This window comes from Quercus lobata, chromosome 2 (genome assembly GCF_001633185.2).
Source record: "Quercus lobata isolate SW786 chromosome 2, ValleyOak3.0 Primary Assembly, whole genome shotgun sequence".
Taxonomy (NCBI): Eukaryota; Viridiplantae; Streptophyta; class Magnoliopsida; order Fagales; family Fagaceae; genus Quercus; species Quercus lobata.
In genome coordinates, this window is record NC_044905.1 from 72702191 (window position 1) to 72719610 (window position 17420).

General features: G+C 36.7%; 2 protein-coding genes across 2 annotated transcripts; both read left to right on the forward strand.

The window, feature by feature from the left end:
- Nucleotides 1–5435: 5435 nt before the first annotated feature.
- Nucleotides 5436–6380, forward strand: LOC115970176. Its single transcript, XM_031089841.1, has one exon. It carries the CDS (start codon nt 5436–5438, stop codon nt 6378–6380), a length of 945 nt encoding a protein of 314 aa, XP_030945701.1.
- Nucleotides 6381–16886: 10506 nt separating this feature from the next.
- On the forward strand, nt 16887–17381 carry LOC115970201. The gene has a single exon (XM_031089864.1). The coding sequence runs from the start codon at nt 16887–16889 to the stop codon at nt 17379–17381; it is 495 nt and encodes a 164-aa protein (XP_030945724.1).
- Nucleotides 17382–17420: the final 39 nt, after the last annotated feature.

A 17420-nucleotide genomic window follows, 5' to 3' on the forward strand; every position in this document is an offset into this window, starting at 1 on the left:
ACGTTTAGTGATTGAATAGTAAAAAGAAAATGTAATTCAATAGTAAATGAAAATTTGCAAGTATGAAGAATATAAAACGAAAATGTAATTCAATAGTAAATGAAATTTTGCAAATATGAAGAATATAAAAAGAAAATGCAATTCAATAGTGGACTTGTAAAAAATGAAATGTTAACCAATGCCCTAAGAACATTGATTTAAGAACTATTTTTTAAAAAATTTTATAGAAAAATGATAAAACAATTAATTTTTTGACAATTTTTTATATTCCAATAAAAGTGATGTCAAATTTTTTTTAATATGGTTTATTAACAATAGTCATAAGGGCATAGTTAACATAACCTTAGTTAAATTCACATCTAATAAAAATATATTGAATAGAGTTGTAATCATTGACTAAAACCAAGTTTGTAGTCAAATTTTGAGTATGTTTAGATAGAACTTATTTTGTTGAAACTGAAAACTGAAAAATAAAAATATTGTAGCAAAATAATTTTTAAATGTGTGAATAGTATCGTGAAACCCATTTTTAATGAAAAAATTGCTGAAAAGTATAATTTGTGGGACCCGTAAACAGTGCATGGATGCATTGTTCACTGCTGACTTAGTCAAAAGGGGCTGCTGAAGCAAAAAAAAAAAAAAAAAAAAAAACTGAAAATGTGTGAAAACATAAAACGCAGCCATGGACGCAAATCCAAACCGCTCCTTTTGTACTTTAAAAAAAAAAAAAAATTAAGGTCAAACAGCTATGGATTTCATTTCTTTAAAAAAAAAAAAAAAAAAAAAAAAACAGAAACATTACGTTATGTCATGACTCATGACATCGCTGGAAATATCTTTAGCGACTATCAGATCAATACATGAAGAGCCTCCCCTAAAATATCATCTCTTCAGTTGCATGCCTATTTTGAATGGTTGGCCAATAAGACACACGTATCCTATCAAAAAAATAAAAATAAATAAGACACGCGTTAAAAAGTCAACAAATTTTGAAGTGATCAACTCTCAATAATAGCCTGATTTGTGTGAATTAGTTAATTAAAATTTGTAAAGTTTTTTAATTGTTAACATCGATAAGATTCAAACTTAGATTTGTTATTCAACGTTGAAATGTTGAATAACGAATCTAAGTTCGAATCTTATCTTAAAAAAAAATAATAATAATAATGAATCCAACTTAGATTCGTTACTCAACGTTGAATAACAAATCTAAGTTCGAATCTTATCTTAAAAAGAAAAAAAAAAAAGATTTTTTAGAGTATTAGCATTAGAGGAGTTGAAACTTAGAGCATTCCCATTAAGAATTCTAAAATTTTTAGCATTTAATACTTCAAAAATCAATTTTATTTATTATACCATCTCACTTTAAGATACATCAAATATCAAAACTTCTATATTTTTTATCATTTCATATAAATAATATAAACTACTCATTAAAATAATAATAAAACAACTACACAAAAATCTATAGCAAGCAGCCAACCCCCTCCTCCACCATCCCTACCACCGCTCCACTTGCCATAACCACCATTGTAGCAACCATAACCCACCATAGCCACCACCACCACAAGTCACAGCACCACCGTGGCAACCGTAAAACAATTCTGAAGGTGAAAAGCACTATAGATAGAACAAAAGCACTATATATTTTCCTTTCCTCCATTTTTTCAGCAAGTAAAAAAAGATTCAAGGAAACTCTAAATGTGAAAAAGAACAAAAATTGAACGAACCCCATTATAATTGAACTCAAAAATCAATACATTAATATCTTAATTTCCAATTCTGATTTTTCTTTCCTTCCATTTTCTAGGAAACCAAACAAATAGTAGTATTAACGAAAAAACAGAGTATGAAAGAAGAAACAATAGAACGAATTGGCGACATTGGATCCAACAAGGAGGCAGCAATCACCGGAGTGAAGAGAGAGAGAGGAATCTTCGATTAAAGGAGTGGATCCCCGCAGAGGATGACCCACGAACAATCAGACCCATGCTCCGACCCACGAACAATCAGACTTACACTTCGATCCACGCTTACAACTCCTTCGATCCACGCTTCAAACTAAAAACCCACACTCTGACCCATGACTCCTTCAATCCACGCAGACTCACGAAAAGAGAACATAGAATAGAGAACAGAGGGAGAGAAGAGAGAACAAAGGGAGACCATCAGACCACAACGGACCATCAGACCACATCAAACCCATGACTGTCGGACCACCATTGCCGAACCAGAACCATTGTCGGACCAGAACTATTGCCGAATCACATCCATTGGGAGAGAGAAGAGAGAAGGGAGAGAGGAAAGAGAAGAGAGAACTGAAAACGGAGAGAGAGTTGTGAGAATAAAAAACTATATATATATATATATTTTTTTTTTTTACAATTCAGCTACAGTGAGCTTGTATTGATACAAGCTCACTGTAGCAGTATGTTAAAAATTTTGCCATTTGAAAGCTTTGATGGAGTTGCTTTTTTGGTTTTTTGATGGTAAAATTTAGCATATACCTCTTTTAGCATCCTTAATGGGAATGCTCTTAGTAGCTATTTTTAGCAATTAATATATTAAAATAGAGCATTACTCGAGTATGAGTATGTAAATTTTTTTAACATTTGTGAACAACAAGATTATATATATACAACCCCATTGCTCATGGGTTGTAAAAATGAAAACTAATATTTTAATGGAGTGAGAGAGGAAGAGAGAGAATTGATTTTTTATATATTATTTTAATGAGCTGTATGTAAAAATAGAAACTAAGATGTTAGGTGAGTTGTAAAATGATATAGTAAAATAGATAAAGTAGGTTTTGAGAATGTAATAAACACTTAGGGTATGTTTGGTAACTGTTTTTTTTCCCTTATTTTTTGTTTCTAAAAACAATTTTCTATTTTTGAGACTAAAAAACTTATTTGGAAACCCAAAATGGATAGAAAACAAAAATTGTTCTCAAAACTCAATTTGTAAAGAAAATTGAAAATATGCAAAAGATTGTTTTCAGTTTCTAATGTTCAAAAGTCAATGAAAACACGCATTTAATTTAATGAATCTGTCTCATTTAATAAGTTTGCATTAGAATTCAAATCCTAGTAGCAACATATTTTAATATTTTCCATTTTTTTCTTTAAAAAACTGTCTTTTTAATTTCAACTAACCAAACATGTTTTTGATTAAAAAAATACAAAAAAGTTGTTTTTTCTTTATATTCCTAAAAACAAATTTTTAAAAATAGAAAACAAAAACTGTTACCAAGCATAACCTAATGCTCTTGTGATTGGGTTTTCAATTGTTAAAAAATAAAAAATAAACTATCAATTGTTTCCTAACGCTTGTATTTATTTATATCTATTATATATAAATATATATATTTTATTAAGAAAAATTAAGTATAATTGTCAATGTATACAATGTCTCATTTGAAGTTGACATATAAAAAATGAATATGACTTCACGAACTCTCTCTAGAGAGGAAGAAGCTGAGCTCGCCCGGAGCAATAAAAAGGTTAAAGATTTTAGTCATGCGGAGTTCAATAGCGGATCTCGGGGTTCCTCGCCCACATTGGAAAACCAAGCCAGAGGCCCCAATACCAAACCATCATTTAAGGACAAACTTGTGGGGGAAATACCAGGTGCCTTTGCTCAAGCGTTCGACTTGACCGACCAAATGGAGGAGGACATGGACTCCGATGATGAGTGTGGTGAGGCCTCCACCCCCGTCCGTGAAGGGCATGTGAAAATCACGTTGTCTAAAGAAACTAAGAAGCGCATTCGTGGCCCCTGGTCCAAGGCTGTCATAGTGAAACTGGTTGGGAAAACTGCAGGTCTCAACTATATGCAGAGCAGGTTGGCTCAACTATGGGGACCTGAAGGGAGAATGGATTGCATTGATCTTACTTATGGCTTCTTCTTAGTCAAATTCTACTCCAAGAATGATTTAGAGAGGGTGATCAAAAGGGGCCCGTGGTTCATCGGAGACCACTTCCTTTCATTGAGATCGTGGGAGCCGTTTTTCAAGCCGTCGACGACAAATGTTTCTCTAGTTGTTGCTTGGATCAAGCTTAATGAGCTTCCCATTGAGCTATACGAAACAGAGGTGCTTAAGGAAATTGGTGAATCCATTGGCAAGGTACTACGAATTGATTCTCATACTGCCTTGGAGGCGCGTGGCAGATATGCTAGACTGTGTATCCAGATTGATATCAACAAGCCACTTGTTAACAGCATTCTTATTGGCCGTTTTGAGTAGGTGGTTACTTATGAAGGAATCCAAAAGTTGTGTTTTTCGTGTGGCAGAGTTGGGCATAAGATTGAAGCTTGCCCATACACTATTTGCAAGGATAAGCAAAAGGAACCGGAAGCTCCGAGGAAGGAAACCGCAGATGAAGGAAGCGCTGATCTGCAGAATTTGCATGGCGCTGTCATGCACAATGCATGCGAGGCGACGGACATGGAGGGGCATTATGGTCCGTGGATGTTAGTGAGTAGGAAAGGATACGGACAGAAAGGGAAAAGGACAGAAAACGGTACTGCGCGTGGGTCAGGAAATACTGGCAGTACGGCATGGTTTTCCACTAACCAACTGTCTCCAGTTTTTGCGGAAGGTACGTGCATGCCCGTTGGTGATCCTTCATCCAGCAAAAGCTTGCCGCGTAGGCTTGCTAATCCTAAGTATAGGGCTGGGTCTAAGAATGGGACGAAATTGTTGGCTTCAAATTCTACTGATGTATTGAATTTTAAGGATAGGCCCACTTCAAGTTCAAGCCCAAGTTCGGCCAGAGTTTCTGTGGATAGCTTTAAGGCAGCAATGGTTTGTTTAAAGCAAGATAATAGCCCAAGCCTGGCTCCCCATGATCCCATATCCCATCCGTCCTCAGTGAAAAGCAAAAAACATTTGGCTAGGAAATTAGCCTCTGTAATTTTACCTAACACAACCGCTTCTCCATGTGTGGAAGGTTCAGAGAGGAAAATCACTAACCCGCCCCTTACCCAGCCTTCTGTTTCTTATTATGTGCCCAACCTTACCGCCGACGCCACCTTTGAATTCTTGACGACTACCAATGTCGAGACCAGATCTCTTGTTGATAGAGAAAGTGATTGAAATCTGTAAACCCAGCTTATCGGAGAGAAGAGTCACGCCAAAGAGCACATGGAGTCCGATGAAGGAGTTCAGATTTCATCCCAGAGCTCAGATAGTGAAGTTAGGAGTCTTGCTGAAGTTCATATGGTGTCCGATGGTGGATGCCTTGCCGAAGATCATATGGTGTTCGATGAGGGAAATGGGGCCGCCCCTTTCCTCTAAAGTTTGTTCCACAGTCCTTTTTCTCCAACCCTCAATGAATTTTATTATTTGGAACAGTAGAGGTGTCCAGAAGCCTTATTTTCAGGATCATATCCGTAATTTAGTCCAGGAGCATAATCCGGCCATCCTTATGGTTATGGAGACGAAACTGGGGGGTGATAGAGCAAAGGCGATCACTGATAGGTTGACGTTCGATGGTGCCATTCACACAAATACCATTGGACTCTCTGGTGGTCTATGGCTTCTTTGGAATTCTGACTTAGTGGAAGTGGAATTACTTGCAAAGACAGAACAGGAAATTCACGTTGAAGTTAAGGTACGAGCTTCTAGACTTACTTGGCTATTTTCTGCTATATATGGCAGTCCTAGGAGTGAAGAGAGATGTATTTTGTGGGAGAATTTAACTAAAGTTGCAAATTTGCATAAGTTGCCGTGGGTCATAGCTGGCGATTTTAATGAGCCGTTAATTAATGAGGATAAATTCGGAGGTAAAGGCATAAATATCAATCGATCTCTAGCTTTTAAGGATTGCCTTGATAGATGTAGTATGGTGGATATGGGATTTTCGGGTCCCAGATATACTTGGTCAAATAAGAGAGATATTACCAATTTGATTCTTGAAAAGATAGATAGATTTTTCATGAACCCGGATTGGTGCATCATTTACCCGAATGCTAGAGTAACCCACCTTCCTAGGTGTCACTCTAATCATTGCCCTGTTCTCATGGAAGCGACACCAGTCAGTACAGTAAAGCTCATCAGGCCATTCAGGTTTCAAGAATTTTGGCTTTCTGACACCTCTTTTCCCACCGTTGTTTCCAAAGCTTGGAATGGGAGTAGAGATTTATCAGAGTCCATCGATTATTTCTCTAAAGATGCTTCTGTGTGGAACGAAAACCACTTTGGCAACATTCATCAGAGGAAAAGGAGAATTTTGGCTAGAATTTATGGCACTCAGAAGGCACTGTCCAATAATCCTAGCTCTTCTCTTATTTGTCTTGAGAAGCAGCTCCTTAGTGAATTGGAAACTATTTTGGACCAAGAGCGTGATCTTTGGCTGTTGAAGTCTAGGTTGAACTAGATGATCCAAGGGGATAGGAACACCTCCTTCTAACATGTGTCTACCCTTGCCCGGAGGAAAAGAAACCACATTGCGGCAGTCAAAGATGAAAGGGAATCGTGGCTCACTGAGGAAAGGGAGGTAATGGAGCATTTTAGGTCAGGATTCCATACTTTGTACACCATTGCACAAGAGATGGTCTCTTGGAACCTCCCTTGTCTGGAGCAGTGGCATGTTAAGCTGTCAGAGGAGGTAAAGCAGTCGATTGATGCCATTGTTTCCACAAAAGAAATTAAGGAGACTCTCTAGTCCATGAAACCTTACAAAGCCCCGGGTCCGGATGGGGTACATGCTAGTTTCTACCAAAGGTTTTGGCTCATTGTGGGGGAGTCAGTGAGGAAGGAGGTTGAAAAAGTCTTCATTACAAGGAAAGTTCCCGAGTATCTCAACAACGCTCATATTGTTCTCATTCCTAAGATTCAAGGTCCGGAAACTATTAGGAACTATAGACCAATCAGTTTATGCAATTCAGTCTACAAGATAATCACCAAGATTTTAGTTGCCAGAATCAGACCTCATTTAGACAAGCTTGTTTCTCCTTACCAGACTGCTTTCGTCCCAGGAAGGAGAGGTGTTGATAATGTTATCATTGTCCAAGAATTGATTCACACCATTAGGAGAACCAAAGGAAATAGAGGGATCATGGCCATCAAGACCGATTTGGAAAAAGCTTATGATAGAATTGAGTGGAGCTTTATTAGGGAGATGCTCACTCGATTTAATTTCCCGGAAAACCTCATTAAGCTTATTATGAGCTGTGTTACCACTGTGTCCACTTCCCTTCTCTTGAATGGTGGCAGTCTTGACCCTTTCCTACCCTCGAGAGGTATTAGGCAAGGTGATCCTCTCTCCCCCTACCTTTTCATCCTTTGCATGGAGTTTTTGGGGAATTTAATAGAGGATAAATGTGTTGCCAAGTTATGGACCCCTGTTAAAGCTTCTAGAAGTGGTCCGGCTTTTTCACACCTTTTCTTTACTGACGACTTGGTCCTTTTTGCCAGTGCGACTCCTGAAAATTGTGCTGCCATCAGTTCTGTCCTTCAAGATTTTTGCAATAAATCTGGGCAGAAAGTTAGTGAAGCTAAATCCCGTGTTTTCTTTTCTCCTAATGTCGGCCCGGATCTAAGAGATGTTTTAACTGGCATTTTGGGATTTAATGCTACTACCAACTTTGGCAAGTATTTGGGTTTTCCTATAAATCACCCAGGGAGGCAGAGGCATGATTTTGGGTCCATTTTGGATAGGGTTAAAAAGAAACTTGCTGGTTGGAAGGCCAATCTACTCTCTATGGCGGGTAGAATGGTTCTTATTCAAGCATCGACTTCAGCCATTCCTAGCTATGTAATGCAGAGTAATTCTTTACCCAACAAAATACTCAATGGCATAGATAGAGTTAATAGGAATTTTCTCTAGGGGTCCTCTAAGCACAAAAGGAAAATGCACTAGGTCAACTAGGAAATAGTTACCAAGCCCAAAGAATCGGTGGTTTGGGGCTTCAATCTGCAAAAGGGAGAAATACGGCTCTCCTAGCTGAACTTAATTGGTGGTTTCACACCGAGAAGGAAGCTCTATGGGCCAAAGTTCTCAGATTCAAGTATGGATCAAGGCAGCGGTTAAGCTCTAGAAATGAGTCAAAGCTTCCAAGCTCCTTTACCTGGAAAGGCTTGAGAAAAGGCATAGATGTATTCAAAAAAAGGGCTAAATGGGTTCCAGGGTATGAGAGCAGTCTTAATTTTTGGTCAGATTGTTGGTTGAATAGTGGTCCCATCAGATCTAGCATTCATGCCCCCCTCCCTCAAGATTCGACCAGCCTCACTTTGAAGGACCTGCGTACACCGTATGGTTGGAATTGGGCTGCCATACCTTTTGAAATTCCCCCAGAAATTAAAGTTGACATTCAAGCGGTCCCATTGCTGGTAGTTCCTAGAAGTTGTGATAAGTTGGCTTGGAAGTTCTCTGCTAAGGGAAGTTTTGATATGAAGAGTGCTTACCTCTTAGCCACAGATCAAATGGTTGCTGGTTCCTATTTGAGTTCTTGGATTTGGAAGATCCAGACCTTGCCAAAAATCCAAATGTTCATCTAGAGGTGTATGCACAACAGTGTTGGTGTCAAGGAGTACTTAGCCAAAAGAGGTATGTTATTAGACACTTTGTGCCCCTTGTGCTTAGAGCATCCTGAATCTATTTCCCATGCTCTTCATGACTGTCGCCTTGTGAAACCGGTGTGGCATCAGTTGGGGTCTCACCACTTAAATACTAATTTCTTTTCTCAAGACTTTAAACTTTGGCTGTCTTCCAATGCTAGTTCAAAGTCTTCTCACACTGTCAAAGGTATTCCCTGGTTCTCCCTTTTTTCTTTTGCCATATGGGCTTTGTGGAATCAGAGGAATCAAGTTATCTTCAACAACAAAGGTGTTAACCCAAACATCTCTAACGTGATATTTATACAAGCCATGGAGTTTGTGCACTGTGTAACTCAACCAAGGGGTAGGAATCGAATGATATTCAGACAAATCAAAAGGGAAAAGCCAAACACGGGTTGGGTCAAGCTCAATACTGATGGGGCTGCGGATGTTGCTGTAGGGTCGGCTGGAGGAGGAGGGCTGATTAGGGATGATCACGGCAATTGGATCATAGGTTTCACTAGAAAAATTGGTAAAGCTAACAGTTTCTTGGCTGAAACGTGGGCCTTGGGTGATGGTTTACTCCTTTGTAAGCATCTAAACTTGAATGCTGTTATGGTGGAGCTCGATGCCAAAGCTCTTGTTGATGCTCTAAAAAATCCCTCATATGCTAATACTATAGTTTCCTTGCTTTTTGATGACTGTAGACATCTAGCTTCTCAGATTCCCCACCTTAGTTTCAAGCATATCTATCGTGAAGCTAATAGATGTGCTGATAGATTAGCTTACTTAGGTAGCTGTCAATGTTTAGATTTTAGTTCCTTCTTTTGTCTGCCTGTGGACTTGGTGCCTCTTGTTTTGGCTGATTGCCAGGGGCTGGTTGTAAACAGGCTTTGTCCTGAGCTTTTGTATTCTCCTTAGTCTTTTTAATGAAAATTCCTTTTTACCAAAAAAAAAAAAAAAAATGTCTTGTCATTTCGAGAAATGCTATGTCTTTATTATTTTCATAATACTTTTACAACATATCATAAGTGACCGGTTGTTATTGAAGGGTAAAAAAGTAATTTCAATAGTAAATTTAAATTAAAACTAATAACAACTTACTACTTATGATTAGTTGTGAAAATATTACAGACATCGCATTTCTCAAAAATCTCCTTTCCTTGCATTTTAATTTTATCTAAACAAGAAAAATAGATAACCATTCTCCTTCCTTGTCCTTTAGTTTTCCCTCATGCCCTTTGGCCTCTACTTTCCTCTCCTCCGAACACCACGTAAATATAAAGAGAATATGGGTAGTTTAATGATGACTTTGTCAAAACGTGAATACTTTAAGAGATAGAGAGGAACTGCATGCATAAGTGGAAAATTTTTTATATGGTTGAGACGTATAAGATACTTTCCTGCGTAAGTGATTTTATGGTGACCTTCGCAATATCTATTTTTTAAGGGAGAGAGAGAGAGTAAAAAAAAGGTATAAGATAATGATTTATTTTTAGTCAAACATGGATCACTTTTTTTTAAAATGAAATTTAATGGGTATAAAGTATATTTTATTTTAGATTGTTATATGAATATAGTATTATACTAAAAAAAAAAATTACGTGTATGTTTCTTTCAGTTTAAGGAACCGTTTATTTTTTGTCAAACATTTTTAGTCAAACATGGATCACTTTCCCAAAAAAGAAGGAAGAAAAGTCAATGAGAATAAAATATATTCTACTTTATTTTATTTTTGAGAATGAAATATATTCTACTTTAGATTGTTATAAGAATATATTATCATAGTATCACACTATAAGACTAAAAAATTGGGTTTTCTTTCATTTTTAGGGCCTTAAGAACCATTTAGGGAGTTACTTAAATGGCCAAAAATAAAAAGAGCCAGCTTTGATTTTTGTTTGCAATATTATGAAATCAAATGGCTCCAAAGGGGTGTATACATACATACATACATATATATATATATATATTTATATATATCTTTTTTTTTTGTTGAGAAGAAAGCCCTTTATATCTGAGTTGTGAATTTCTATATTCGTTTCGATGAACATTTTAGCTTTTTCTATTGGAACACAATTTCAATACTAGTGCATTTCGACAGACAAATTTGGAGTTACCACTATTTTTATATATTTTAAACTAAATTATAATTACACTCTGATTTATTTTCAATTTAATATTATAAGTTTCATATATATAATTTCTGTTATTTAACTTTGATTTGTTTTCAATTATCATTTCATCTAATTTCATCCATTCTCGCCATTAGTTTTAGTATTTTCACTTTCCAAGGCAACATCATTTTGGTAGAGTTAAACCTTGTAGATTTGATGGAATTGGATGGAAGGACTGTGTTGGAAACAAGTGAAAATTAAATGACCGAAAAAAAAGGGATTAAATTGAAAATACATTAAAGTTAGAGAAAGTAATTTATAATAAAGCCTATATATATATATATATATATATATAGATAACACAAATTAGAAATATCTGACTATCCATCAAGTTTACTGTTTATACCAATTCAAAATCAAATAATTTAACACTAGACTCATTACATGCGCTTTACGCGTGCGATGAGGCTCTTTTATTTATTTATTTTGAGTTTAATGTAATTTTTTAATTTGAATTTATCTATCGTAGAAAATATTTATAAGAAACTAAAATTTAGGATTTGATATGAAGTAAACTGCTTAGTTTAGTGTACGCTAGTTTTTAGGAAAAAAAAAGTATTAAACGTGTGTGAGATATATCAAAATGAGAAATGATATATTCACAATATTTTTACAAAAAATTCTAAGTGGCAGGTTGTTATTGGTTGTTATTGTTGGAGCAAAAAAGTAATCTTAGTGTTAGGTTCAAATTTGAACTAATAATAACTAGTCACTTGTGATTTGTTATGAAAATATTGTAAAAATGTTGTGGAGGTAACATCTCTAAAATAAAGAGTGTGCTAATTTTTAGGAAAAAAAATCTTTGCTAGTTTTTTTTTTGTTTTTGAATTTTGTTGAATTACAATTTTAACCTTGTTTTTATTTTTTAAGAATAATGATTATCTAATTAAATTAAGGATATTTTTGACATTTTATTGAAGTCATAACTAATTTTCTAAATCCTTTTAATATATAGAGATAACATTACTTTCTCAAAAAAAAAAAAAAAAATATATATATATATATATATATAGATAGAGAGAGAGAGAGAGATAACATTATTATCTCTTAATTTGTTTGATCTCAATCATTATCTCATCATAAGGAGGCTTATAAGTTATAACTTATATATAAAAAAAAGAAAAAGAAAAAAAAAAGAGGCATATTTTTTTTATTTAATTAAAATTTTTATTTTTGAGAAGGGGAGGCTTATAAAATATCTATGTATGAATTAAAAGCCGTTGTTGGCAGATCCAAATTATGGCATGGTTAGCTCCACATAATTCGCACCGAAAATACATCTAAAAATATTATAACTTTGAAGTCTCAATCTATTTCTATTTGACAAGCAACCAATGGATGGTTTTAAGTTTTTTTTACGGTCAACGCTTTCCCAAATATCAACTGAGAAAAGGAGGAAAATGAGGGAGACACGGAAGAAGGAAAGGGGAACTGAAAGTGCAAGTGAGAGAGGTTTGTACGTTTACCTCACTCTATGAAAGAGAGAGAGCCACCATTACAATATAATTCTCCCAAAATCTAAATACCCAACCAAAATAGGTTGAAATAGTTGAAACACACTAAAATTTAACACGTGATGGAAAATGGGTTTTCGTGTACCAATGTTATAAGTTATAAGGCCAAAATACACTTTTGGTTTCTATATAGACCGATTCTCATTTTGGTCTCTATTTTAATTTTGTTACTATTTTAGTCTCTAAAAACGGAAAATCAATTTCATTTTGGTCCCTACTATCAACCCACTAATAAAAAAATCTTATATGGCTAACGGAATTCCCTGCTTGCTGACACAACGCTGACGTCTCCATTCAAATATTATTTAAAATAAATTTTAAAATGCCACATCAAATTTAAATTAATAAAAAATTAATTAAAAAAAGCCAGACCAAAAAATTCAAAAAAAAATCTAATTATTATTTTTTTCGTAAGAACATTTCTTATTTCCAGAACATGTTCTTCATATTCTTCCCAGCAAACAAACTAGCAAACCCAAAAATTTAAAATTTTCTTTAAGAAACAAAGACACAAAAAAAACCCAAAGAATTCAACTAAAAAACAAAACCATAAATCTCAAACCCAGCAAAATCATCAAATCCTAAAACCCCAAAGTCCCAAATCAATCCAAAAATATAACACAACCAATCCAAACAAAAAAAATCTCAAACCCAGAAAAACCCATCTCAAGCAAGTTGAACTGAGAAAACCCACCTCAAGCAAGTCTGAAACCCACACCAACAACAAACCCAACCAACCAACCAACCCTGCAATTAGAAACTCACATGAACAAATTAGACCACCAATCATCACCACCTTTGCCACCGATTAGTCACCAAACCAAAAATCCACCCCATCGATCAGTCACTAAACCCATCGAAGCAGTCACCAAACCCAACGATCAGTCAACAAACCCACGCCAACAAAGTCACCAAACCCATTAACACCATCGTTGATCAAACAAGAGAGAGGAAGATTGTTGACCAAACCCACAACCACCCAGGGTCGTGATTGAGCATATCGTAGATCTCAATGTTCATCACCCAATTTCGACCGATCAGCATATCGCTCGTCGCTCTATCCACCATCAAATTCACCATCTTTGCCCAAATTCTTCGATCCACTAATTTCAATGCCACCCAAGATTGCTCAACAATTCCACTGATTATCACAATATATTCCGCCGACTCTATCTCTCTCTCCCTTTCTTTCTCTCTCTAACTATTCTGTTTGAAAACTCTCTCTCTCTTCGATATTGCTACTTTTTTGTTGAGGAAAACTTGTTGTTGTTGGGTTTATTTAATTTAATTTAATTCTTTTCTTTTCTTAAGGTTTAAAAAAAAAATTTATATCATTATTTGTTCTTTTAATTTTCTGAGGTGGCTTTTTTAATTATTAAAATGCTGACATGGATATTGACATAGTATTTTTAATATTATTTTATTCAGCATCTAACATGCCATGCACTCCATTTGCCATGTAGGATTTTTTTGTTAGTGGGTTGATGGCAAAGACCAAAATGGAATTGATTTTCCGTTTTTAGGGACTATAATAGTAGCAAAATCAAAATAGGGACCAAAATAGGAATTGGCCTAAAATGTAGGGACCAAAAGTGTATTTTTGTCAAGTTATAACTAGTACGAAGAGAAATGATATGTCCACAATATTTTTACAACATTTTTATAAAAAATCCTAAGTGACAGGTCGTTACTAGTTGTTATTGTTAGGGCAAAAAAGTAATCTTAGTGTTAGGTTCAAATTTGAACCAATAACAACTAACCATTTATGATTTGTTGTAAAAATGTTGTGGACAACACCTTTCCTAGCACGAAATATTTCTTTCATTTCGATCAAACTAGAACATAATTGACAATACTACTCTTCTTTTTTCTTTTTCTTTTTCTTTTTTAAGAAGAAAATTGACAATACTACTTGGTACCATTAATATGGTCAATTTCATCCCATTTATACCATAACGGAATAAATATTACATTTTAGTTATAGAATTGGTACAATGAAACTCTTTTGTTATGTCTTCTCAAAAAAAAAAAAAAAAAACTCTTTTGTTATGCATTAATTTAATTTTAGTGCATTTTGGCGTGTTTCAATCATTTTAATTTGTTTCAACCAATTTTGATTGGAATTTACATTTCCGTGGAGTGGAATCCATTATTTATCTCACCAAAAGCCTTGTAACTCAATTAGCACATCTTGGTGTTTTCAACAGAGACATTTAGGGCCTGTTTGGTTTGTATTGAAGTTATATTCATTTTCTATTTTAATTTTCTGTACTCATTTTTTATCCTTAAGTCTTGTACTCATTTTTTTATTTGGCATCATTTTCTGCTTTTTCTTCCCCTTTTCACTTTTTTTTTTTTTTCTAAAAACTACCAACAAATAGAGAGAGTGAGTGTTATTTGATGTGACAAGTTAGTAATAGTGGGACTTACAGATTTGATTTTTTTTTTTTTTGTGAAAATGTCATTGTATTTGTACGGGGAATGGCCCTAGGCCTTATAGCACAGCGTATGATCCCTTTTCTTGTCAGCCCTTTGATCTTGGGCCGAATGCACTCTAAGGCCCAAATTGAGCCTAAGTGTCATGATGAGCCCATCTTTTCTTGAACATATGAGAAGTGAGCCCTTGCCGATCAAGCACGACTTGAACGATAGCACACTTGCTTGGGAAAGCCAATGTTCTCGATGGCCCGATAGTGCCTTGAGGAATATCACTGTCGAGCAGTCTTTTGGAGGTTGGAACCAGTTTCAATGCCATTAGCACCATTTCCAATAGACCTAACCCTTATCAGGGATAAGTATATTGGATTCCACCCACACGAGTGAGATCAGGAGGTAATCATAATGCCTCTACCCACTTCAGGCTATAAATAAGAAAATAGAACGAGAACAAGGGGTTGGCAATTTTGGAGAGAGAGAGAGAGAGAGAGAGAGAGAGAGAGAAAATAAGCGAGACCCTAGGGGTGAGCAGCACTGAGAGGAAAGCAAGGGCGTTCACCGGGATTAAGGGAAGCTATAAAGTGATTTGAGGCAGAATTGCCCTTAGTAGGAAATATTAGGCCCACTATACAAGTAGATTGTGAGCCCAATTCTCATCCTAGTCCACATAGTAGAATTTGGGTACGTACAATTGGCGCCGCCTGTAGGGATCTCCTACATAGCTGCGATTCTGTCAAGAATTGTACGGGCAAGATGTTCGAGAGACGATATGGGAGTTATACTAAAAGTGGCTCTGGGAGATTTTCTTAGTGATCCACTTGGCGGGAAAGGAGACAGAAGGGGTGCGGAGGCAAGGAGTACGAGCAAGAGGAAAAGCAGTCTGGACTTAGAGAAGGGTCATTTCAAACACATTGGACATTGTCAGGCATTTCGGGATGTGAGCATTTTGACAAAAGGGATGAGAAACTTGAATGTTTACGTAGGTTAGTAAGAGATTTGGAGTTGGAAGCAAGAGGTAGGCGTCGGAGAAGGGATCGTGAGGAGCATGTAGAGGGATTAGCCAGTGGGGGAGGTGGTTATAGGGAGGGGTCCCATCAATCCAGTTCCCATCGGCACTGGGATCAATCTTGGGAGTATGCAGACAGGGACTCAATCTCCCCATAAGGGCGATGACCCTGGAATGTCGCCATGGACGTTATATGTCGAGCATTGCGTAGAGCAACTCGATCCCTGTTCTCGGGAGATATCAAATGGGCGCCTATGCCAAGAAAATTCATAAAGCCTTCGTTTAACTCCTATGACAGGAAAACGGATCCAGTATAGCATGTAAGCCACTATATCCAGATGATGTCCTTGCACAGTCACAATAATGCGTTGATGTGTAAGGTGTTTCCTTTGAGTCTCGGCCCCACAGCTTTAAGGTGGTTCAATGGGTTAAGGAAGGGCTCGATTCACAATTTTGCCAAGCTTATTTAAGAATTTGGTGTCTGGTTTATGACCTGAAGTCGAGTTCCACAACCCGTGGACGCATCTATGAAGATGGAAGCCGGGGAGACTCTTCGTAGCTATACTAACCAGTACTAGGAACTGTACAACAAGATCGATGGGGGTAATGAAAAAATCGTTGCAAGCACTTTTCGGTTAGGATTTCTTGAGGATTCAGAATTACATGATTCGTTGACCAGGAGACCTCCCCAAGACATGAGGCAGTTGATGAGGCATATAGAAGAGTATAAAAGGTTGGAGGATGATCGGCAATAGAGCAAAGGTAAGGCCTTGATCACGAGTCAACCTCGGCAAGGTGGCTTTCAGTCGAGGCCCCAAAAGGATTTGAGGATCCAGGAATCGGGCGCATAAGCGGGGGAAGTGAACGTGGCGTTCAAAGAGCCAGTACACAGAATTGTGGACTGAATCAAGAACGAACCATACTTTCAGTGGCCGAACAAAATCCCATTAAGAAGAAATCATAACTTGTACTGCACTTATCATAGGGATAAGGGACATACCATCAAACAGTGTAGGATGTTAAAAGATCATTTAGAATAGTTAGTGAGGGAGGGGTACTTGAAGGTGTTTATTGTAGACACAAGAAACCAGGATGCTAGGTAGGATACACGACCTCGGGAAAACCTTCTTCCACCCCTTTTGGGAGTGATAGAAGTTACCCATGTAGCTTCAACGGGTACCCTAGTGACCAGGAAGAGAGGGATACTGGCAATGGTTCCAGTGGAAAGTTATCCTGATGAACAACCCTTCGAGAAGAAATTGAAGCTTACTAGGGAGCCCATTACCTTTAATGATGACAACCTAGAGGGGATGATCCAACCACACGACGATGCTTTGGTGGTCACAGCTCTGATAAATGGTTTTATAGTAAAGAGAGTATTGATAGATCAGGGAAGTGGTGCAGAAGTGATGTATCCCAACTTGTTTAGGGGGCTTGTATTGAAAATTGAAGATCTTTCTAAGTATTATACACCCTTGGTGGGGTTTGATGGTCAGATGGTAATTCCGGAGAGGCAGATCTCGTTTCCTGTAAATATGGAAGGTAAGGAAGTAATGGTGATCTTTATAGTGGTCACTTCATTTTCCCCGTATTTTGCAATTCTTGGAAGGCCATGGATTCATGCGATGGGGGCAGTCCCGTCTACTCTGCATGTTAAGGTCAAATTTTGCACTGAGCACGTTATTACTATAGTGAAGGGAAACTAGCAAGTGGCTAGACAGTGCTTGGTGGACGCTATTAACCGG

What these genes read in the sequence shown, in the direction of transcription:
- LOC115970176 (XM_031089841.1), top strand. Translation starts at nt 5,436, where the DNA reads ATGGAGACGAAACTGGGGGGTGATAGAGCAAAGGCGATCACTGATAGG.
- LOC115970201 (XM_031089864.1), top strand. Translation starts at nt 16,887, where the DNA reads ATGGTTCCAGTGGAAAGTTATCCTGATGAACAACCCTTCGAGAAGAAA.